The sequence below is a fragment of the Myotis myotis genome, unplaced genomic scaffold (genome assembly GCF_014108235.1).
Source record: "Myotis myotis isolate mMyoMyo1 unplaced genomic scaffold, mMyoMyo1.p scaffold_m19_p_3, whole genome shotgun sequence".
NCBI lineage: Eukaryota > Metazoa > Chordata > Mammalia > Chiroptera > Vespertilionidae > Myotis > Myotis myotis.
The window spans coordinates 170,358,563-170,384,180 of NW_023416335.1; the positions used below are offsets into that span (position 1 = coordinate 170,358,563).

Below are 25,618 nucleotides of genomic sequence, written 5' to 3' on the forward strand. Positions count from 1 at the left end.
GTCAGGGATTGTTATCTTTCTTTTGAATTTTTTTTTACTGTTTCACTTCATTACTGCTGTGCATGTGCCTCATGTGAGTGACTTAGGTGCTTATGTAGGTGGGTTCCGACTAACGGCGAAAATCGCGTTACCTTGCGCCATGGGAACGGATCGCCAACGTAACCCGAGGACCTACTGTACTAGAAGTTAAACACAGAGGCCACAAATATAAGCTTAAATGTGAGGGTGTGTGTGTGTTTTTCACTAGATTAAAAGACTTTGTGTTTGAGTCATTTCTTTTTCACTCATAAAGCCAGGAATAATAGTCACAGTATTCACAGATATTTGCATGGGCTTTAATCAGTCAAAATGGTCATGGGTTCAGGCAGAATAGACAATCTTGATGCCCTTAGCCACGCACATCAAAGGAGTAACAGCCCCGCATATAATGTAACCTTAGCTGTTACCGGCTTCCTCTGTGATGTAACTATATCATTGCCCTTCTACAACATTTGTTTTAAAAAAAATTTGTAACCTATCTGCAAAATTATGATAAAGCTATAAAAGTACAATTAAGAGCCAGCCTGTTACTTTCAGTGTCACAGTTTTTTGTCACGAAGAAGATTCATGAGTGAGTAGTTTGATTAATGTTAATGATTTGAAACATTTAATGATATTTTTGTGGCTAGATACACATGAATGTAGAGCTTTAAACATAGATATGTTCATTTTGTTGTTCTTACCTAACTTGTTCATTATGTGCACAGAAAGTTAGTAGCCAGAAAAGCTAGTTTAAAATTATATCATTTTTTGTGTGTTTAGGCCAAGATTGAAAAATGTGGATCGGAGTAGTGCTCAGCATTTGGAAGTTACCGTTGGAGATCTGACAGTCATTATTACAGACTTTAAGGAGAAAACGAAGTCACCGCCTGCATCTAGTGCTGCTTCTGCAGATCAGCACAATCAGAGTGGCTCTAGTCCTGATAACACAGAGAGGGGAATGTCCAGGTCATCTTCACCTAGAGGAGAAGCCTCATCATTGAATGGAGAATCCCATTAAAGTTTATTTTCTCCAACTTCTTAGTTCATTCATATCATGCAAATATACAGATTATGCCAAGAAGTACCACATTTTCATGACAAACATATTCATGCACAATTCATAATTTGCATTTTGCATAAAAGAGAAATTTGTTAGAATTTGTTAGATTTGATTGCAATCTATGCCTACCAAACATTTCCAGACTTTAACATTTTGGTCTCCACAATTAAAGGTGCCATGAAAATGTGGTTGAATTATTCATTATGCAGTGTTATTGGTAAGTCTATTTTCACTTTTAGTTTAGTGAATTCTAACACATAATTCTTGAATTCTCTACTATTGGCATGTAACGAAGTTAAATTTTTATAACATAGTGCAACCTGCCTAAATATGTATTATTTGAGAATTGTGAAACAAATAGTTATATGTATACAAGTCAAAGATCAACTTAATCAACTATTGCTGCAACAGGATTTTCTTAATGGCTATCCTCTTAATACACCTGCTGGTACTTGGTGTGGTTAAATAGAAAAACTGTTATTAAATAAAGAATTTGTATGAACCGTTGCCAATATTTTTGACACATTTTGCTAAATTATTTTTTCCTGAATTATGTTTCTGGTTTTACCTCCCTTTTTTTTTTTTGCTTTCAAAACATTCATTTGTTGTAATGTTTACTCTCAGACTAGTAAACAATAAAACATTGATTATTTAGCTTTATAATTCAAGTTTAGTGCTATTGTCATTGAACACTGGTATTTTCTGTATTATATAAAATATTAAAATTCAAATAATTATAAGCATTTGACAAAAGCAGAAGAGAAAAGAAACCTGCCATATTTTAAAAGCTGCAATTTTGGAAAAGCTTTAACTTAATAGTTCTATCACTGTTTCCTCGCCCCAAACTTTATCCAGGGTTATAGAAGTATGAATCTAATAAATACAGAAATGACAACTGTTGCACAGAACTGGGAAAAAAACTAGTTTTAAATCAGTTTAATTGGCCCCTTATTAAATGTAACAATTCTTATGAAAATCATAGTGCCCTATTTTCAGACACAACTGCCAGTTTATGCATTTATCAATATCCCAAAATAAATATTTACAGCTCCACTTACTATTATGTAAAGTTATGAATAAAATATTTTTATGACTACAGATTTTGCATTTTTGTTTACAACTAATAAAGTGTTTTATGTTATATTTAAAAATCAAACCTAGAAACCACACAGTACTTCTTAAATTCTCCTAAGGTCTCCTGCTTTTTCTTAGCCATTTACTTAATATATAGCCACCTGTAGGAGACTTCTGCAATATCAATGAACTTAACAACATAACTTGGATACAAAATATCACATAAAGACATCATGATAGCATTTTAAGAAAAAAATAAAACTGTAGACCCTGACAGTTGTGATATATGGTGGTTTCATGTGATAATGTAATTTTCTGTTTTATTGCAGTACTTTTTACAGGCACAATGGTACTGTCATTTTTGTAAGATGCTAGTTGTGAAATATAGTTAATTGCATACAGTAAAAGTCTGTGATTAAAACATTTATATACCTCATTCTTTAGTGTTGTTAAATGAAAAATTAAAATTTGTTTTTATTATCAGATACTTTCAGTGGAACTGCAACTAACTGGTTATGTTCTTTTAAAAAACATGAAGTTTTTTCTGTCTTATTTTTTTTTTTTTACCATATTTCAGATGTTTTTTAAAATATGCTTATTTTTAGACATAGCAAAAATTACAAATAATATTAATAGGGAAAATATTATAAATTTTAAGTCAAAACTATGCTTTAGAGGTACTGGGTCTTCTGATGATATTCAAATACTTTCAGAATGTATTTTCAATGGACTGCAAAAGAGACAAATCTGACAGAGGGTGGGATTTTACCTGAATGGGGGTGGCATAGTCATCTTTCTATATTGGTGGGAAGATAATGTAGCATGGAAATTAAAGTACTAACTGGTGTTTGGCATTTGAATCCCTGTTGTAGAACCTAAGCGACCTTGGGTAAATTACTCATTACTCAAGGTCACTTCCCATCTATTAAACAGGGTGATGATAATCATATTTAACTCATAGGGTTGTTGGGATGATTAAGTGTCAATCCATATAAAGTTCTTAACAATTACCTGACACATACTAGATGCTTAATAAATGTGAGCCATTACTATCTTAACTGGTAAAATTTCATTACAAAAATACAAAAAACAATTTGTAACAGAAATCATTTCCATACCCTCTTGTATGACAGAAAGGAATTGTGTTCTATAGGTTACACTGAATTTTCTGCATCAGATGTTTGCTCTGATCCTAGACCAGCTATTTTTCCATAATTAAAGAACCTGATGGTATGCACTAGGAGACGGCAGAAATGAACTGAGTTGCCTAGTTTAAAATTTTGTTTTCCTTTCATTAATCATAATCATCTTCGCCTGCCTTCATTTCACCCTACCTCAAACACTTCCAAACGAGGAAGCAGGCCCAAATCCCACCTGAAAACCTAATATTAAAATATGCAAAAAGATTCAGAGCCTGGGCTTAGGGTGCATTTTTAGCTCTGTTTCATCAATGTACCCTGCGATAGTAGCAGTGGGTTCTTTTATCCAAATTCCATACAAAAAGAGAATTTGGATGTTTTTCAGAGTTTATTACCTTATTTTGATATAAGAGTGAAGATATAATTTGAGGCATACAAGAATACATACTCTTAAAGCCTTTTGTATTACACAGTAGAAATAGTTGACTTAATAAAGGTTTTATATTTATTAAATGCTTTCCTAAGATTATAGTGATGATAGCAAAGTGAAAACAATGAGAAAGGAAGAAAAACCTCAGCTTTTCTAAGTTGATTGCATATTTATTACCTTTCTTTTAGGTAAAAACCCTTATTGCCTAAAAATGTAGTTTCTGCATATTATATGCATTAATGCTAAATGGTCTAGAAGTTTTAGTTTCTACTAAGGCCCTTTTTTACTTATTTTTTTGGTCTGCAACTTATCTTTTTTTCCAGAATCTTTTAACACCTGATATAGGAGCAGTGAGATTGATGACAATTTCTGTACTGTACTTTGAAAATTAAGCGAAAAAAGAAAAGTGAGTTTGTGTAAAGATAAGGATAAGGATAACCATAAAATAATACTTTGACCTGTTAGCATTGCCCTCCCCCCACATAACCAGAGGCACCTTCAGTTGTCTGGAACAACAAATGTAGAAAATTGACGTGTAGAAAAGTTATCTGTGTCAAATATAGCTGAGCAGAATCAAGAGACAACGAAGGTTGCAGAATATAGGATCATTTTGTAAAAGCAGAAGGAAAAGAATTCCCTCAATTGCTATTGATGAAAAAATAAGCCCTACTAATATCAAAGGCAAGGGAGAATACGAATGGGAGAAAATGAGGGAAGAAGGGGAGAAACAAAGCACAAATAATAGCAGAAATTAGAAAATGGGGCATTGGGGTGCTATCTGGATGATAGAGAAAAATCACTAGGAGGAAGAGGGGATGGGAGGGGGAGGGAGAGAGAACAAATGGAACTTAGAATATCTTTGTCTCTGAAAATACTTGAAAAACATTCTGTGATAAATCATCATAATGACTCAGTCATTAAAGTTTCAGTGGTGTTTAGTAGACTTTTTACTAGGGCAGCAGTATGTGATAACTTTAGAACAGTTTTCTTCAAAGCCAGTTAATTTTAAAAAGCTGCCATAGAGAAGTTTTACCTTGAATTATATGAATACTTCCCTGAACTCACATCCCCACTAACCCAGGTAATTTAAGCATTATGTTTGTAATATGGCATTCTACTTAGCCAGTGCAGATATTCCTGCCTTTATGGAATAGGCCAATCCTGGAGCATACGAAATGCTGTGACAATGCAGGTACTTCTATGGAAAAAATCAAAGATAGCTTTGAAAGCTTTCAGTGCCATGGACGTTCCATGTTCTGAATCTTCTCTGGTGGTGTGATCCCTGCTCCAACGTTAGTAGGAGTTGTAGATTATAGTAACTGTTCTTCCATTGTAATACTTTCAGTATTTCCTAATCTAGGATTTCTTTACATCAGTATTATTCAACTCTGAACATTTATTGGGTATGTTTTGTGTACAAGGCACTGGCTAGGAATTGGTTACCAAGAGGACAAAGATAGGGAACTCTTACAGGAGAGATCTGTGAATTATTACAATGCCATCACTGCAACAATAACTATATGTAAGATACAGAAGTAGCACTGAGCTGGGTGTATTTGTCACGCCTTTGCTTCTAGAAAATTCATCTTCACTGCAAGCCCACACTAGATCTCATCTCATAGTTGCAGCTGATATTAGGTGTCAACAAGTAGTTTTAGCCAGCACCATTTCATTATTCCAGCTCAAATTTCCAAAAGTTTAAAACTTTAAGCCATATAATGTGAGATTATCACTTTCCCATACTTTTAAAAATCAATGAACAGCTGAATGAGGTTTGCTATTGCCTTTTTGTGAAGATTATTGAGGGAACATTACATCACTCAATCCAAATGGGAAATTGTATTCAAACCTGTTTCAGGAAAATACTTACTTCTGATAAATCAATTTGCCTTTTTCTTATGGACAATACAAATCATTAATTGTCTTCGATGTTTATTTTAGTTGTGAGAAATCTCATTAAAAGGAAGCTTGCTTTTAACAATTATGTAGGGCTCCATTGCCTGCATGTCTATATTCTGATTTGTTATTCTTCAGTCTTCTAGATTCTGATTTTTATCTCATGTTTTTCCTTGTGTCATTCTAAAGTTCCTCAAATTTCTTCTGTAATAAGGTTGAATAGTGACACTTTTTTAAAAAGCTAAAAAAAAGGTGTGAGGATAAGCCCAACGGGAACTTCTTGGGTCAAGGAGCCAATAAAGTGGTGCCTCTCAGCAGGAATTCCTGATGAGTGGAAACAATAGATGAGTTTGACAGGTCTTGAGATTATACCTTGGTTTAGATCTGCTGACCTACTTAGAAGTCGGGAGTTGGGATGAAAGCTACCTACCATCTTTATACTTTCATTACTTCCTTTAGCAAGAGAATCAGAAACAAAGCTGGATATCAAGATTTATTCACTTAGACTTTCTACTGTGTATTATTTTCATAGTCCTCTTTTAATTTATAATAACAGCATTGAATGAGCCTGTGTTTACTTTGAAGTCAGCAAGATTGAGAAGAGTTGGGTTACTGTTTAAAACCAGTTTGGGAGGAGAATACTTCAAAAATGGCAGTGAAAATGTTTTTTTAGAAAAGGAGACTGACTTCAAGAGCAGAGTGACCTGACCTCAGGCCTAACGAGGTAGTTTTTGATCTTTAATAAGAGTAAATAAAAAAACAACAAACCTATTGTTCCCAGTGCCCGATAAGATAAATAATTTAAGGGATATTTAAATTAGAGCAAAAGATTTTTTTTTACTTTATTAAAAATAAAATATGGAAATGTAAAAAAAAAGAAGAAACTAAACAACATAGGACTGAAGTGTGATGGTATCGAATTCTTTATTTTCAGCCTTCAATTTTTGGGAACCTGGGTTAGAATTTGTGCATGTGCTTTTTAAATCTAATTTTCCCCATGAGTAAATTTCCCTGCAAATCCAGCTTTTAATTTCACTGACAACATTTATTTTAAAGTAATCCTATATAATAAAAGGCTAATATGCAAATTGTCCCTTCCACCAGGAGTTCGGCCAGGGGGCGAGGTCGGCCAGCCAACCACCTATGGCCCCTCTTCCCCCTACCCGACCTGTGCATGAATTGCACCGGGCCTCTAGTAAATTATAATCTGTTGTAATAATGGGGGTGAAGATTGAACCAGGGAAAAATACAGGGATGGTCCATAGGATAGTCTTTACTCCCTCCCCCACTCCAACTCCTCCATACTCTCCCTTGTGGATGAAATGCCAGCTAAATTCTGGGATCATTTAGGAGGTGTCCCCATTCATTGGATTTCTACTACCACTTTTTCCAATCTTGTGGCCTGTAGCTGAGCTTTTTTAGTTTTGTACTCTTTCCTTCTCTTCCTGACCCTCCTCTTTCCCCACATTTACTGGTCTGAACGAACACTTAAAATGAAATACTTTTTGCTTAAAATGACTATTATTTTCCAACTTTTTCCTTCAGTCCAACAAGGTTTCTAGGAAGTAGACTGGAAAATGGAGAAATTTCATTAGAGGCCTACTGGAGGTGATAATTTTTACTTTTAGTCTGAGTTTCTGATTCTTTGTACTCTATAACTAATCTGACTTGTCTTTCTCTGATTTTAAATTTTATTTGAACCTCCAAGATCAGTCTAAGAGGTTTTCATATAACATTGTATTGTTGTTTTTTAATTTGCATCACTCAGGTTAGCATTTATTTGTTCATAGTGAGACAACATGGTATAATGGAAAAAACAAACATGGCCTTTGTATCCTCAAAGATTTTCATTCAAATTATGGATCTTCATTATTAGCGATGTGGTTAACAAACTTTTCTAAATTTCAGGTTTCTTCTTATTTAAAAGAAAATATATCCTACTTCATATAAATGTTATAAGGATTAAATTAGATTATGCATAGACCTTTATAAAGTAGAAGTTACATAAAAATGTTCTAGAACTTTACTCTGAAAAGGTATAGAATTTACCTTTTCCCCAATAGGATGTCTTTTTTTAAGAATCAAGTACTCAGTGTAAATAGAGATGAGAAAGAAAGACTGAGCAGAACCTGAAGTTTAGAGAGACTTAGAGAAGACATAAAAAAAATAAAAACACTCATGAATTGAATGTCTATTATATATCCAACATGTAATAGGAGCTCTAAAAAAATCAAGATTAATCTTTTGAGTATAATAATTCTTGAGATCTGAATCTGAGAGTTTTCCAGATCATGGGAAAGAGCTCTATCTCCGTAATTTAAACAACAGATATTGCTACTTTTAGATTTCTTTTTATCTGCCTAAATTTACCTTTTTGACAGCATGAAAGGAAGATCAAAATTGATTAAAAATTTGGATATAGCCAGCCTGTTATTAGAAAATTAAGAGGATGGTCTAGACATGAAAAAATAGGTTTAGGAATATGTACATACACATAGTAAACTATTATAACATTAAGATATCCCAAATATCATCTAAAATAATCTAAATTTAATTTTAGAAATATGAAAATGTAATGTGAAACCCAAAAATGATCACAAGGGCATGCACACAGCTCCTTACACTCCAAGACAACCACTTAAGATAGCATGTGAGTAATACAAAAATCATTTCTATTTTTGGAATACCTTATATACTTTTTCAACAGAATTTCCTTTTTAATTACAGGATTAAAAGGAGCCTAAAGGGAGGATATGGTCCAGGACCCTGATGTCAAGTAAATGGATTATTCTTCTGGATATGCTCTCCCCATAAATGGTTGCAGAAATGAAAACTGCCATTCCAGTAGTTTAACAATCTGTGGGTCATGAAATTATTTTTTATTTTTACTACATTTAATTTCTTTGTGGAGCTAGAGAATAATTGTAGTTAGCACCCCTTTATATTAAACATCCTTGATTTGAGTACTAATTCTTACTCTAGTTTCTTAGTGTCGTATTCTTTAGTTTTTTTCTCTCAAAATCTATTTTCCCTTCTTATAAATGCTTACCACTCTTTGTATCTCCTTGCGTTTATTTCTCTAAGAATTGTAAGGTGTAGTGGAAGGAATAACTTAAAATTGTCTTCGTTTTTATCTGCCTGTCTCCCCTTTGAGGGCAGTACACTCTAGCCCTTTGTCTGGCATGTAGAATATATTCAATAAATGTTTATTGAATGAATAAGTGTATGTTTTCATTCTATTCACACATCTTGATACAATGCTAGTTTTTCATTTTTTGTCAGGTAAGGCAAGACCTTTTCTTTTATAGGGGAAGAAACTGGCTTAAAGTGTTTAGTGACTGCCCGGCCGGCGTGGCTCAGTGGTATGAACCAGAAGGTTCGATTCCCCGTCAGGGCACATGCCCAGGTTGCGGGCTCGATCCCCAGTAGGGGGCGTGCGGGAGGCAGCTGATCCATGATTCCCTCATCATGGATGTTTCTATCTCCCTCTCATTCTCCCTTCCTGTCTGAAATCAATAAAATATATATTTGGAAAAAAAAAAAAATGTTTAGTGACATCCCCTGGTCACAGAGCCAGCACTTTTTTGGTGTAGGAATTTCAAATGGAGAACTGTTGTTAAATTACATAGCACTTCCCCACCTTGTTTCTCATCGCCAAACTCTCCAGAGCTCCAAATGCAATTTGAACAATTTAACAGCATGATTTTTCTCCCTGGTTTGTGTGTGTGTGTGTGTGTGTGTGTGTGTGTGTGTGCGCGCGCGCGCGCGCGCAAAACTTCCTTTTCTTCACTTTTCGGTACTGTAGCTGCTTTCTGGCTCCAGTCTCAATCTCTGTCCCAGCCAGAATCTGCTCCCTAAGAGGCAAATTCGATCATGTTACTTCCTAATTAAAAAAAAACCTTCAGTGGCCCACCATTATCTGCCAGAGTAAGTTCAAACTCCTTGGCATACTAAACAAGGCACTCAAGTATCTGGCCCCTTCAACTTCTACAGTCTTATCGCTGATCATATCATCTCTTGCATTCACTTAGCTGTAGTATCAAACTTCTCGCAGTTCACTAAGCACAAGGGCCTATTTCATTGATTCCCCCAGCCTGGAATTACCTTAATGCCCCCCCTCCCCCCCAACACACACCCTGCCCCCAATCCTCCCCAAGACTAGGACCAACTTTGCTAAGAAGTTTCTCTTGACCACACCCACAGTGGAACTGATTGTTCCTTTGTGTGTGTGTGTCCACACCTTTACCGGCTTACATCCGAATGTCTGTATTGTACTTAACAAGTATCCACTGTTCCACCCTACACTCCAACCCAGAGTCTCTATACTCCAAGGTACTCACACAGCACTTTGCACATAGTGGTGCTCTGTAAATGCCCACTGAGCAAATGGAGTAGGACTATGGCTGAGGAAGAGGAAGAAGAAACTCATAGCTGAAGAGAAAGCTCTGTAGGGAAAATATGAAATTGTTTTGAATGTGCGAATGAGTTGTGAGGAAGGTCAAAAAGATGTAAAAGGAGGGACCTCAGCTTAACCAGCTCCTGTGACTAGGCAGTTAGACAGACATGAGCAGAGCAAGGACGATGGGCCAGGTACAGGCCACCAGGGCAGAAAGCCCTGGGCATCTAGCCAAGGACAGTTGTAGTGTGGGACCTCATACCCAGGTGACCTTGCCCCCCTAGCATCTTGCTGGTCATGCTGTGTGGATTCCATGACCTTTCCTCTCTAGGAATAACATCTAGGCCTCAGGTGTATTTCAGCTCCAGGCCCAGAAAAGCAGCAAAATCAGACAAGCAAGGCCATGGCTCACCTCAGCACCAAATGCACTGTCCCCCTACACTGGCACCAACGAATCAATCAGTGGAGACCAGGATCCTGAAACAGCACACCTGGAAAGCTGATGAATATTCTCTGGAGATCTTCCCTGGGACCTCCCCTTTAATTTCCACCCTTGAAACCCTTAGGAGGAGCATCCCCCTTTCCCTGCCTCCTCCCCTGACCCCCAGGCACCTTACCATTCATTACCTTCCTCACTTCTAAGCTCCAAGGGCCCTATAGCTTGTTTCCTAAACCCATTTCTTCTATGAATCACTTCCATCGCTATGATTTTACAAAGAAATGTTCTTTTACAGTTTGAGTCTTGGCTCTGAATTCTTTCTTAGCAAGGCTCCAGTATTGAGGTTGCTGAACCCAGGTGCGGTCTGACCCCACCGGTCTAACACCCGGTGCCCTTCTTGCTGCCCAAGACTTGGGAGGGAAAATAAGCATTCCCAACAGTATTACAAGATGATGAGGTCCCTGGTGAAACGGCTCTAAAAGACAGATTTATACAAACTTAGAGTCTGGGGAAGTCCCTGCTGGGGATGAGCGAGCTGAAAAAAACGGCTTAGTCATGTGCCTGCTAAGGGAAGGGCGTTTTATGTGCGTTGAGCAACTTAGTCTTTACAACCTCCCCGTGAGGAGGATGCTCTCTCCATTTAGAGACGAAAACACAGGCTCCTAGAACTTAGGTTGCTCAACATCACGAGCTGCGCAGCAGAGACCCGTCCATTGGACTTGGGTCAGCAGCTGTCTCCAACGCCCGGTTCATTTCACCACGCGCCTCCAGTGCAGTTCAGAGCCCGGGACGCCCGGGTGGGCGTCTCCCCGATGCCCCGCGGGGCCGGCGCCTCCGGGAGCCGGGACCTGCGCGCCCAGCCCTCTCGCGCTCAGTGCGCCGGCGCGTGCGGCCCGGCCCGCCCCTCGGGGAGGAGCGCGCGGCGGCGCGGAGGCGGCGGCGGCGGCGGGGGCGGAGGGCGGGTGGCTCGCGGCCGCGGCGGCGGAGGAACTTGTTGCGCCCGCGGCTGCGCGGTGCCGCTCCCTCCGCTCTCCTTCGCGGCGGGCGCGGCGGCGGCGGGAGGAGGCGAGGGCCGGCACGATGCGGCGCTACCTGCGCCTCGCGGTGCTGTGCCTGGCCTGCGGCTTCTGCTCGCTCCTCTACGCCTTCAGCCAGCTCGCCCTGTCCCCGGAGGAAGGCGCGGGCGGCGGCGGCGGGAAGCCGCAGGCCCGAGTGGCTTCCTGGCTCGCGGGCGGAGGACGGGGCGCCGCGAGAGGGGCGGGCAGCGCGGCCACGGCGGCGCACCCCGGCGGGGCGCACAGGTACGGGTCGGGTCCCGCGTGGCGGGTGGGGGGCGAGCGGGCGCGGGGCGCGGGGGTCGGCCTGGCCGGGTCTGCGCGCGGGGCCGTCCCGCGCCGCCCGCTCCCTGGCCGCGGTCTCCGACCCCCTTTTCCCCCCTTTTCCCTCCAGCTCGGGGGGTGCCCGGCGCCGCTCCGGCCTGAGCGCACCCCACACTTTGGTGTTTGCCTTCGACCCATTCCTTCTGCGCTCTTTAATGTAGAAGAAATTGATTTTCAACTTTAATTGGCAGTTGGCGTTTTAAAAAGGGGTTCCGTGAAAATCAGAGGTGCCTCACAAAAGCCTCCCTGCTGTAGGACGAGTCGGCATTCCCTCTTGTTTCCATGGAGTTCAGGTTGAGATCTTAAGCATCAGGCTGGCGCCCTAGTTCAATTGTTTTTTTTCACCCCCTCCAGAATGGGGAGTCTAATTTTTGTGGGTTAACGTTTAAATTTGTCATTACGAGTCGGTTAGTTAAATCTGGACAGAGCACTTAGGCTGATTGGATTTTTCCTTAGGAAACAATCTGTTCTGAAACTTACAGCAAGTTAAAGAAGATGAGCGATGCTTAACATGCCCACGCCTTTTGTGAGATGGGGGAGAGAGACATCTTTAAAAATGGGCCTTTAAAAAGCAGCAGAATGGTTGAGGTGGGTTTTCACAAATCGCTGCCCGAGTTGGAGTCGGCTTGCGATGTAAGTGGAGAAAAGAGTGCAACGCGTGATGAATGCTTTAATAGAATCCGAGCGTTTCCACTTCCTCGAGGACAGACTCTTACCTGTGGGCACCTCTGGGAGCGACCAGAGCCTCTGTCCCCTTTGGGAGAGGCAAAGGCTGCTTTCATATCCAAAGTGTGGGTTTGGAAGGAGGAGCGGGTGCCGCGAGACTGGGCTGTTGAACCTTCTTTGGAGAGTTGACCCTTCCCCAAATGAAAGGGGCGTTTGGGCAGAGGAGCATGGAAGTGGTCCTGTTTTTGCCCTCTGATTTGATTACAGTCAGGCGAATTCCTAGGACATGAGCACTGTATTCATAAAAGCAGAACCACTTCCAGAGCCAGGTTTGTAAGCTCAAGTTATCTGTCTTGGGAGAGGCGGTGACTTGAAGCCGAGGGATGAGGTCATGAAAAATACTCGTGCAAAGAAGCGGTTTATGTGACTGTGAAGCATTGTAAATTGTGGAAACGAAATTATTTTGGTATTGGCTAGAATTATGTAGAAGCAACATTTTAATCAAACCACTGAGTGAAATAATACGATGGTATTAGCATTTCACTTCGATAGAGTGACATTCATTTTCAGTGCTTTGTCTCCCGTATACTTTATTTTGTGGCAGATTTTTATAAATTGTATTTGCTTGATCATTTTTTAAATGTATTTTTTTAATTTTTTAAAAAATATATTTCTTTATTGATTTCAGAGAGGAAGGGAGAAGGAGAGATTGAGATAGAAACATCAATGATGAGAGAGAATCATTGATTGGCTGCCTCCTGCACGCCTCCCACTGGGGATCAAGCCGGCAACCCAGGCATGTGCCCTTGGCCGGAATTGAACCAGGGACCCTTCAGTCCGTAGGCCAAAGCTCTATCCCCTGAGCCAAGCCAGCTAGGGCGTGATCAGCTAATTTTAACACAGTGCCTTTGTTTGCCGTTTAGAAAATAAGCACCTCCACTTTAATAAATTTTTATTTTATAGAACCATCACTGAAATTTTAATTTTGATGTGTCAGAGTAGAGTCAACCCAAAAGCTGGACATTACAGGTCCCCTGAGCAGCATAACTCCTCATTTTAAATGGGGCAAACATCTACGTTAAAACTAAAGGCGTAACTAAAAAGAACTAAAGTCTTTGTAAAACTGATGAAAGACATTCCACCACATGTTCATGCATAAGAAGTTTGGGCAGAGGGACAAGGTGGGAAAGCTGTGTTGTCATGTTTTTACCCTATGCTTTGATTAAGGTCCTGAGAATTCCTAAGACATCAGGACTCTTTAGATATTATCACTTACAACATCTTTTTAGATTTCTCATAGACTTCAGGCAACTTCTTTGACTATTGTAGGATATGGAGTAGGCATCCGTCACCTCTTTTCCTGTGTTTAAATCATTTGACCAAGGTTCATAGGGCATCGATCTTTGGATTGGACCAGGATTAAAAATTATATATCCTTTGATTGCTCTCCAAGTGCTCTTTCTATGAAGCTGCTGTGATAAGAACCTAGTCTGTAGTGTTTCATCAGTGGAGAAAGGGGCTATGAGGCAAACATAATCTTCCCTTTTTCTGTAGGACTTGATTATCATTGTATTCTTACCTTTTTTGAGGCTCTCTTACTTGAAAGATGGAAGTCCATCATTTCTTTCTTTTGTTTAATACATGGGATCTAGTTTTATACCCAACAGGGTCCATTGGTCAACTCTTACAGAAAATACTGGTTGCACGGAATTCCATGACAACAAATACTTGGAAAGGTCTTACCAAGTACTCAGAGTGAAAACGAAAATGACAGAACAGTTTTTTAGTGAAATCTGTTATTGATTAGTGCATTCCATTTGAATCCATTATTTTGGTATTTAGAAAATGCAAAGGTCTTAGAGTCAGAATTTGTAATAGTCAGGATTCTGAGTTGTCAATGATTAAAATCCAATAAAACTCACTTAAGCAAAAATAGACATTTATAGGCTTATGTGGGTTGCTGGAAGGAACAATACTGAAGGAAAAATCCCCAGGCATCTTCAGGGACCTCAAGGACTGGGGACTCTCAATTCTCTTCCACTGTAGACAGGCCTGGTTCATGGAGTGCTCCTTGCAGTGTTTCTTCTCTAATCTCAAGTAGAAAATTCTAGGGAAAGGAACTCATTGCTCTTCCTTTCTTCATATGTCCACGGTGGACCACTCAGCGATGCCTGGAATGGGGACCTCTGATGGTCTGGCTTTGTGTTGCTTGCATATCCCTGTGGTGGAGAGAATCCTATGTTTGGTGTTGGAGAGGAGTGATGGGTGCCTCAGAGGAGGGGAAGAATGGTGGGTGGGCAGTGGTTCTTGCTCCTAGAGAAACTCTTAAGCTATTCAGTATGGGACAGACTGTATTAAGTTATTCAACCGAAAGCAGATACTATAGCCAGGCCTCAGTGCTTCTGTGAAGGAGTTATGTGCCATTTTGCGACTTTAGCTACTCAGGGTGATTAAATTCTCAAATTTCACTGGTGAATCTTGACAGTGATTTTCAAGATCTCATCCTGTTGTGACTGTACAGCATATTAGCCACAGGGAATCAACAAACACGAAGCATTTCAGTGATACCATTCCTGGACTGTCCATGCCCTTAGTGTGACTGATTTTCAGATCTGGGTAGGCCATCGAGTTGTTATTTCTGCTCATCCTGGGAACGCTAGTAGGTTTCATAGAGAATTTAGAGCGGCAAGTATAAGGGTTTTGGAGACACATATTTCAGCTTTATCATTTACAGGCTGTGTTAACCTTGAACACATTTCCTCATCAGTTAGAGGTAAAAGTTATTTTTTAAGAAGAGAGGAGTTGGGGGAGTGACCAATGAAGAAGGTTGAATTACTAAAGTCACCTTAATCTCTGCTTTAAAAAAGTTTTTTTTTTTTTTTTTTATATTTTATTGATTTTTTACAGAGAGGAAGGGAGAGAGATAGAGAGTTAGAAACATCGATGAGAGAGAATCATCGATCAGCTGCCTCCTGCACATCTCCTACTGGGGATATGCCCGCAACCCAGGTACATGCCCTTGACCGGAATCGAACCTGGGACCTCTCAGTCCGCAGGCCGACGCTCTATCCACTGAGCCAAACCGGTTTCGGCAAAAAAGTTTTTTTTTTTTTTTTTTCAATTATAGTTGACATTCAATATTTTTTTAAGATTGATTTTGGGTGTACAGCATAGTAGTTAGACACATAATTTACAAAGTGATGCCTTGATAAGTCTCTTACCCTCCTGGCACCATACATACTTATTACAGTAATATTGACTATAATTCTCCACTTTGTTAATGTAGAGACAACTTGTATAAAAGCACTTCTCTACACCTTGTAATTTTTGTGCATTGAAGATCATATTTCACATAGGTGTAAAGTGTTTAGCAGAAACCTGGCTAATAATTAAAAGGTGTAAAGTGTTTAGCACAAACCTGGCTAATAATTAATTAATTAAAATATTGTTCTGTGCTTTTGCAGGGGAAAGTGATTAGGCTAATGAGAAATGTATACTTTTGATTTAGAAATCCTATTTTAAAACATTAAGATTATTATCAGCCATACCTGTTGAGTGTACTTCCCCCCCCATGTTAAATTAATTTTTTTTCAGTTTGTATACCATGTGGAGCTTAAAAGTCTTATACATTCAGATAGACAGTTTTTCTCCTTTATTGTTTTTACTTTTGTCATTTCTAACAAGAGGGTGCCCCCCTCCCAAACTTTTTTACATTTAAATCTTTAATCCAGCATTTTTTTTTTTTTTCTGGGAGGGGGTACAATGTGATGCTAACTTATTTTAGAAATGGTTATCTAATACTAGAGGACCGGTGCACCATGCACCGGTGGGGTCCCTTGGCCTGGCCTGCACCCTCTCATAATCCTGGACCCCTCGGGGGATGTTGGATTGCCAGTTTCAGCCTGATCCCCGCAGTCCAGGCCGAGGGACCCCAGTAGAATCCGTGCACCGGGCCTCTAGTATGCATATAAGATCTTTGGTTAATCTCTTCCTCCCCTTCCCCCTTCTCCCTTCCCCCTTCCCCCTTCCCTCTGAGATTCATCAGTCTATTCCATGTTTCCATGCCTGTGCGTTGAGCGTCTCCCCCCTGGTGGTTAGTGCGCATCATAGCTACCAGTCAAATGGTTGAATGGTTGCTTAGGCTTTTATATATATATATATATAGATAGATAGATAGATAGATAGATAGATTAATATTGTTTAGTGCCATTTATATGTAAGCAGTCCTTTTCCCACTTCCTGAGTATTCATGAAATTTGAGACTTAGGAGAAAAGAAACTAGAAATTAATTGAAGTTGTCTGGAGACAAGTTTTAGTTGAAGATGAGTGACCCAGGCTCTGATCTTCAAAGAATGGTGCTGTGTCAGTCTCATGGGCATGGATGGGCTCCTTTTCCGCAGCTGATCCGTGCCTGGCAGTTGCACTGTTGGCTTGTGGCACCTCATTCAAGCTTCCACATTCTCATGCTGGATATGCCTGAACTTATCCCTGACTCTGTAAGTTGTGCATAGTTTTCACTAAAGCCTCATAGACATTTTGATAAGAAGAAAAGCTTTTTTTCAGTTTAATTAAAAAGTATAGAAAGACTGTCCATGATCAGATTTAGGTTTTTAAAGAAACTTTAAGTTTGAGAACTGATATTGTGGTGAGCATTGTGTTAAATGTTCACTTTAATCTACAGCATGAAATGTCTCAATTTTTGTAACGTTTTTCAAGTGCTGAAATTTTTGGGAATTTTATTTTTGGCCAGCTTTATTTTTTTAAACTTTTGATGTGTAAGTCCACAGGAAGTGGCTGAGTTACCCCATGTTCACTCATTTTCCCTCAGCAGTAAAATGTTGCATACCACTATATATACGTAAAACCTTATATACTACTATATCTGGAATATGTATGTATCAATATAATGTAATATTATAACCCCAAAATTTGACATTGAACAACCCATACTTCAGTTTTTAGGTATCACCAGTTTTACATGCACTCATTTGTATGTGCAATTTTGTGTAATTTTATTACAGATGTTAATTCATGTAATCACACAATGAGGATGCAGATCCTTTGTGCTACCACTGATCAGTTTGCTTTTGGACAAGCCATCTTTCTAGAGCTAGAAACTTTAAGCCATAAGAAAGTTGAGGATGAGCCACAGAAAAGTTCTATTTCAATTTGATTCACAGTGAAAATACTGCATTTATGGACTTGTCTGACTTTTTATATCACTGTTTACTGAAGACATACCCACTTAGCTTAGCTTACAGTTTTGCTCCATTAAAAGTATTTAATAGGATTACTGTTTTTTGAATGTTATATATCTAGTATCCATTTCTAATAGCTTTAAGGAATAAAAGAAAAAGCAATTAATAACCAGAACTTGGATAACTACCTTTATTTTCCAGTATTTTTAAGCTTTATTATTATTTTTTTTGGCCTGAAGCTACAACTGCCTTTCTTAATTTATTGCTTATAGTAACAATTACTGTATGTAATGAGTTTCTACTCCGTATCTTAATTTTTAAAATCAATTTTTCATAAGAGAATATAAATTTGGGAGGTAAGACACTTTAAATTATGCCACCTTTTGCCAGCAGCACCTCAGTGTTTTATGATTAAAAAAAAAAAAAGCATGTGTACTCACTAGTGCTTATGTTTTACATCCCCATTAAAGAAAGGCAGAAAACCATCCTCTATTAACTGTGTTTTCTGATAGTAAGTTATAGTCAAGAAACTTACTAAAACTTAACTTTTTTACCTGTAGCTTCATCTTGACAGTGATTACATGATTTGGCAAGTCCACTTTTAAGTGTACACTCAAAAGAATTGCAAACATGTGCTCACAGAAAAACTGCATGAATAGTCATAATAGCATTATATATAATAGTAAAAATTGGGAAACAGCCCAAATGTCTATCACCTGATGAATAGATAAACAAAACGTGTATATCCATCCATAAAATGGAACATTGTTTGGCTATAAAAGGAATGGAGTGTACTGATAAATGCTACACTGGGTGAACCTTGAAAGTATTATGCCAGTAAATGAAATCAGACTCAAAAGGTCACATATTATATGATTCCGTTTATGTGAAATGCCAGTAACAGGCAAAATCTATGGAGACAGAAAATAGATTTGTGGTTGCCTAGGGCTGAGTGATTGAGGATTGTAAGTTGAAGCAAAAAATGGTATTATTACGTAATTTTAAGCAATAACTTTTATAGAAAAATTTAATTAGGGAGTAATTTTCTTTGATAGTTTATTGTCCATTTTCTACTGTTGTAAGTTTTGACATGGAGAGATGGAATAACCAGATTAGTTATTTCCTTCTTGGAACAAAGGTGCACTTTAGGATTGATTATCAGTGAATTGTGGATTTGTTGAAAGAAAACCGTGATCATGTCTGAATCTGAAGGATGGAGATACCTGTTTGAACAGGTTTGTTGTGAGGCTTAAAGGGATGTGAAAACACTTGAATCTAAAAAGAACTCTTACCACCACTACTGAGCCTGTGTCTCTGGTATGAAATGCAAGTCTTAAAAAACTCATAAACATGTCAGGGAAGGGACAAACATAAGTTTCCTGATCAACTTGTGTGTTTTACTGGTCTGCACACAGCTCCTTTTTTTCTGATTTATCAACCACCTACATTAATGTATGTAACATTTTATGTTATGTTTGAAAAGGGTGTTCCTTTAAAGGAAAATCAGATTGCAATGTAACTTTTCCCCATTGATTTTAAAATTTAGACTGTAGTTTTATGCAGTAGTGTACAGAATTACTTAGGCAGCATTTTAAAAGCCACCAGTGCCTGACCCTGTTCTTGGAGATTGATTTAATAGGTCTGGTGTGAGGCATTGGCACTAGTGAGAGATATGATCAGAGATCTCTGCAAATCTGAAATTACATAGACCTTTTCCTTGTAAGAACAGTAACTTATAATTGAATCCGTGGAGAGAAAACAAAGCTTCAGGGTGATGGGATATGAGGTGACCTGGCTTAGTACCTCACCCTGAGTTCATACTTGGTTAATTTAATACCCAGGCCTCCACTGTAGTGATTTCAAACTAGACTGTTTTGAAAAGGAATAAAAGTGAAAAACATACTTTTTGTAACATGAAGCATTGTTTTGTTTTTTGCTCCAACCTGCCATTGAAGGAGAAAGAACACATTTGAGCCTCCATTTTAGTGTGTATAATATAACAAAACTGACATAATGTAGATAATGAAACCGAGCCATGATTTCTTATTTTTTCAATTTGAAACACCATATAAGAAGCTTTGATTGAGGATTAATTTGAAAACATTTAAAGTTCCTCTTGCCTTTCATCAGCATTTGTGGCATTTTAGTTTTGCTTCAGGATAAGCAAATATTTTGTTTGGCTAAAATGGATTTTATTCTAAGGGGAATATGTGTAGTTCATGAAGGAAATTTTAATTTTATTTTCTTAATTAATTCTCACTGGAGGATATTCTTTCCACTGATTATTTTAGAGAGAGGAGGGGGGCGGGGGGAGGAGAGAAACAGATGTGAGAGAGATGGTTGCCTCCCACACCCCTGCAACCGAGGTACGTGCCTTTGACTGGGAATAGAACCCGAGACCCTTTGGTCCATGGGCTGGTGCTCCAACCACTGAGCAAAACCATCCAGGGCAGAAGGAAAATTTTAGATGTCCTCTTGTATTTTCTGTGTCATGTAAGGAGGGGATTTTAATATATTAGGAGAGTTCCTGACTAGGAAACTGGTTTCCAATCTGTTGTATATTCCACCCTAAGGTTTTAAAGTTCTATTTAAAATAATGGTACCCTAAGTAATGGAGAAATCAATTTTCAAAAATCCTCAAATTACTGTAGCAATATTGAATTTGCAAAATTGGATTTGCAGTTTTATTGCTGTAAAATAGAATAGTAAGTTATGTGTTCGGGTAAATTCCTTGTTAGTTTTAAACTAAAATACTTAGGACTCTATTTCTGTCTTACCCTGTTAGGTGTAAAGATTTCTCTCTGTGTTACTGGAATCCCTATTGGATGCTGCCCTCTGATGTTTGTGGAATGAACTGCTTTTGGGAAGCGGCTATTAGGTAGGCACTTAATATTTAATTGGCAGATCAGTCAGTGTAGGTAAGATTAGATAGTAGATACATTTTTGATAATAAATAGGATATAAAAATGTTTTTTCCCCTGTAATATATTATCATACAAGTAAATGATTTATTTTCTAGTTTTTCTGTGTTTTTCCCCCTACTTTGTAGTTATTGCTATTTTTTAGTACATAATGCATATAAGATGCTCTAATATTTTTAGATGTTATTATGATAAATATACCACTGTTCTTAGAATTTATGATTTAATTTTAGGTAACAAGTGATAAATAGGTGGTTTAAGATAGACTTCCACTGATATTTACAGAGATATATACATATATGTGACATTTAATTTAAGTTGGTATTAAACAAACGTTTTGTAAGTGGATGGGGACACCTGGGCAAGAATTATTTTGGTTATTAGCGGAGATTGAATATTGGGGAGTGGGAGGATAAAGATCAGGGTTTAATGAAGGAGCAAATGATATGGCATTGTTTATTGATCTCTTAAATTCCTGAATAGTTTGGCCTTGTTCACTTCTCTGCATAAGGAAGGCACTGGATTGGCTGACCTCTCTGGTCCCTTTCTTGCTCTAACTTTCAATGAAAGAAGCAAGTATTGAATGAGACATCAGCCTCTCTCCCTGAGATAGTGACAGGGGAGAGAGAGGCGGTAGCCTGAAATGCTCTTCCCAAAGGTAAAATTTGAGAGTCACCTACTTTTACTGTGTCTTGTGAGTCATTAAATTTTACTCATTCAGTTTGCCAGGCACAGTGCTACGTGCTGAGAACCAGACTGTGAGTCTAGTTAATATGGCTTCATCCTTCTAGAGCTTGCATTCTGACTGGAGCTAGTAAACCTGAGATTGCAGAGGGTGATGTATTATAAATAGCTATGATGATGGGAGAAACAGGTGAGTCATCAGGTGGGATCACCTTAAGGCATCAGGGAAGGCTTCCTGGAGGGAGCTACTGCATGATGAATAGGCTCAAGGACAGGAGGTGAAGTAGTCTAGGTGGGAAGAACTAATACACATTTTTAATATGTAATAGTATGTATTTTAAAATTCTTATATTCCCAATACATTATGTGTTTCATGAACTACTGGGAAGAAATCGTTGAAATCAGATATTTTAGTTATATCTCATTGCTATGGTAAGATTGACATTCTAATATGGATGAGTCAAATCAGATTATTCAGACTTTTAAAAATGATCTTATCCTTTTGAAAGTTAATCTTACCCTTCAGCTTGATCATAATTTTGGAGAATTGGGGCTCCATATTTTTCATTCTTATAAAAGTCTGCTAAATGAATAGAGCCTTGACAAGCGCCACCTTGCTGTTTTCAGCCTTGTGCCATAAATTCCTCACTCCAGAAGCTTGGTAAGTTTGAAAACTTCCATATACTCTGATCTATACAACCCAGACTCTTTTGTAAGTTATAATCATAAGGCATGAGGAATAATCTTCCTTCTCAACTGCAAGAGAAGCCCAGGGAAGTGGACCTGGTCTGAATCCCAGAGCCTCTGCTTATTGTTATTCCTTTTGCTTTGGCTTCTCCAGTCCCTGGAAGGAATTACATGTGAATGAATATATAATGTAAACCCTTGTGCTTGTTACTCTCCTGAATTTGAGGTTTTAAAAGTTACACTTCTCTGTTACACTCTTTACTTGTAATATTGAATCCATACTATATATCTGTAACCATTTTGTTTCTTACTTAGAACTTAGGATCCCTCACACTTAACTCATTCTCTTCACACACACAGCCAAGCCAGAACGCCATATAATGGCCACATCACTCCCTCCCTCCCTCCATTTCAGTGTTTGTTCTAAGTAATACCCCCTTTTCCCTGACTCCAAGAGGTTGTCTTGTCTGCCCCACCTCTTTACTTCAAAGAGGTAAAGCTTCTTTGAAATTCCCTTTTACTGTCCCCTTAGGTCTCAGATTTTGCCTGGCACCAGTGGGGACCTAGCTGGCACCACTTTCTTCTTCCCAGGCCTGTCCCTGCTTTGCCAATTTGAATCTATCTATGTATAATAATAAAAGGGTAACATGCTAATTAGACTGGGCATCTTCCGGACGTCCTTCCTGAGGAAGCCGGGGCCAGAGAGAAACCCGCCCGGGTCCCGGGTGCCTGCAGGTGACCTGAGGGAAGCCAGCTTGGGTCCCGGGTGCCTGCGGGTGACCAGAGGGAAGCCCGCCCGGGTCCCGGGTGCCTGCGGGTGACCAGAGGGAAGCCCGCCCGGGTCCCGGGTGCCTGCGGGTGACCAGAGGGAAGCCAGCTTGGGTCCCGGGTGCCTGTGGGGGGGCCGGAGGGAAGCCCGCCCGGGTCCCGGGTGCCTGCGGGTGACCAGAGGGAAGCCAGCTTGGGTCCCGGGTGCCTGCGGGTGACCTGAGGGAAGCAGTCCGGGTCCTGGGTGCTTGCCAGTGGCCGGAGGAGGGAAGCCTGGGTCCCGGGTGCCAGAGGGAAGCTGGTGCTGGCAGGGGGGTGGTGGGGAAGGAAGGCCTCCTCTGCACGAATTTTCGTGCATCGGGCCTCTAGTTCTTTATATAATTATACTTTGATCAATGTTTATCTGGGAGGATTATTTTCTCCCAATTTATTATACAATGAACATAAAATAACATAAAAAAGAAAATTGTCTCTTATTTACTCTCTTTCCCGTTACCAGCAAACATCTTAAGAGTGTCTACTGGCTTACTTCTACCTACCAACCAACCAACCAACCAACCAACCCATCCTTCACACCTCAGTCCACTGTGAGCAGCGCCTGCCTCTCATTGAAGTCACCCCTGCCTCCGTACTGTTCTTCTGGGCCTCATCTCACTTTTCTTGTCCGTTTGACACTGGTGACCACTTCTTCTTTCTTTCAACTCCACCAGTCTATGGCTCTGGAGACCAGTGTCCTCAGCTCTTTGATCTGAACTCCTTTCTCTATTCCCAACTCCTAAACATTGAAGTTCCTTAGAACTCTGCTCTTTCCTCTCCCCACGGAGGATAATCTGTTTAACTGGTGTCTCTAGTCCAGATCTCTTTTTTGAGTTCCACAACTGTATTTCCAGCTGCATGTTGGTTATTTTACCTTGCTGATTCAGATGCCTCAGACACTCTTGTTCAGACCTGAACTCGTGGTCTAGCTCCTCCCACTTTCCGTCATCTGTAGATTGTATCTTGGTTTACGACTGACTTTCACCTGTCAGTCCACAAGACTCTTCTACTGGTCTCCCTTCACAGTTGCTTCTGACGGCCTCCTCCTTCCTGTTGCCTTATCTACCAGGCTCATCACTTCTTATCCAGCTATTGAATCTTGGTTTACAACTGACTTTCACATGTCAGTCCACAGTGACACTTCTACCCTTTCCCTTTCACAGTTGCTCCTGCCGGCCTCTTCCTTCCTGTTGCCTTATCTGTCATGCTCATCGCCGTCTTACCCAGCTAGTGTGATCTCCCTTCCCTGCCACTGCTCCTGCCTTCTCTGTATCTTCTGTATTATTTTACCTATTTCATTGGTTGTGGTTCTGAATCATCTTGTAGACTGTTGACTTTACAGATAGATAGCACATTGTATTCATCATGTAAGTTATGTTTTAGCAATTAATACTTATATTTAATGTAAAATTTTTATTTATTTTTTTTAAAGAATAGTTTATTGATTTTTTTTTTTTTTACTGGTGCTTGGCAACCAGTAAATAACTAATGATTTTCCTCAGCACTTTCAGACTAGCCTACATGTTTGTGTAGTAAGCTTCTTGAGCAGTCTCATTTTTTTTCTATTTTAAGCAGTTACCATTATTTCTGATTAAATCTTTTAAAATTCTGTCTTTTCACCAAGGTTGTAAATTTGTGTGAGGTAAGGATTGTGGCTTTCCTGCTTGTCCCCAGTGTCTGGCATATGAAAGGAGTTCACATATTCATTACAAAGAATGAATTATTATATTATGTTCTAAAAATTATATGGATTTAGCCGAAACCGGTTTGGCTCGGTGGATAGAGCCTCGGCTTGCGGACTGAAAGGTCCCAGGTTCGATTTCGGTCAAGGGCATGTACCTGGGTTGCGGGCACATCCCCAGTGGGAGGTGTGCAGAAGGCAGCTGATCGATGTTCCTCTCTCATCGATGTTTCTAACTCTATCTCTCTCCCTTCCTCTCTGTAAAAAATCAATAAAATATATTTAAAAAAAAAATAAAATAAAAATAAAAATTATATGGATTTAAATGTGCACCAGGTTTGTGTGAATCTACTGGTGTCTCCATAACCTTAAGCGCATTATTGGGAGTTATAATTTTACCACATAATAGGGTAAAATGATGGCTTGTTTCTGATTTATATGTTGTTGATTATTTGTTGAATATATTTCCATATTTATTTAGCTTTTAAATTTTTTCTATATTGATATTTTACCTATTGAATTTTTAGTGCTTATTTTATGAACTCATAGAATTATATATTCTGCTTTTGCCATGGATCACAAATATCTTCCTAATTTATTTCATTTTTAATTTTTAGTTCTCTTTTCATTATGCAATCTCTTAATTTTAGTATTATTATAAATATTGTTTTAATATACTAATTTTTCTAAGAGTTGAATTTTTAAAATACTTAATCTTTCTCTTTATGGTGGGAATCAATTTTCAGTTCATGGAGTCTATGGGTATAGGTGAATTTAATGTTATCTGTCTTCTCTTGAGTGGTCACATGTTCATTTTAAGAAATATATATTTACAGGTAATTTTATTTTTTAATAGGTTGTTTTAAATTATGTTTTAGCAATTAATGCTTATATTTAATATAGAATTAAAAAATTTTTAAAGAATAGTTTATTGATTTTATTTTTTAATTCTATATTAAATATAAGTATTAATTGCTAAAACCTGTAAAATATTCTTTAAATAGTATTTTTTTCTGATTTCCCCCTCTCAGCATTTTACTTCCATTAGTTTCAAATCCTCAAAGGTTATGAGAACAGTATAGCAAGCACACTACATACCCTTCAGCTAGCTATTTATCTATTATTAATTAACATTATGTTTTA

General features: G+C 38.9%; 2 protein-coding genes across 6 annotated transcripts in view; both read left to right on the forward strand.

Moving 5' to 3' along the window:
- YAF2 (YY1 associated factor 2) overlaps positions 1–8,797 on the forward strand; it is a 120,479-nt gene extending 111,682 nt beyond the window's left edge. Inside the window, exons 4-5 of one of the 2 annotated variants that reach the window (XR_004965753.1) lie at positions 802–1,298; positions 8,348–8,797. Coding sequence is in view for 1 of the 2 variants with exons in the window: in XM_036297289.1 (XP_036153182.1) it covers positions 802–1,039 (238 nt within the window). In the remaining variant the exon portion in view is untranslated. Of the gene's footprint in view, positions 1–801; positions 2,581–8,347 lie in introns of those variants that run through there. The other variant, XM_036297289.1, reaches the window with a different exon arrangement.
- Positions 8,798–11,417: 2,620 nt separating this feature from the next.
- The window catches only part of GXYLT1 (glucoside xylosyltransferase 1), a 40,255-nt gene continuing 26,054 nt past the window's right edge, over positions 11,418–25,618 (forward strand). The window contains exons 1-2 of one of the 4 annotated variants that reach the window (XM_036297809.1): positions 11,418–11,756; positions 20,484–20,576. In XM_036297809.1, coding sequence (XP_036153702.1) covers positions 11,536–11,756; positions 20,484–20,576 — 314 coding nt within the window. In that variant the 5' untranslated portion in view covers positions 11,418–11,535. Of the gene's footprint in view, positions 11,757–20,483; positions 20,577–21,344; positions 21,494–23,257; positions 23,346–25,618 lie in introns of those variants that run through there. The other 3 variants (XM_036297807.1, XM_036297810.1, XM_036297808.1) reach the window with 3 other exon arrangements.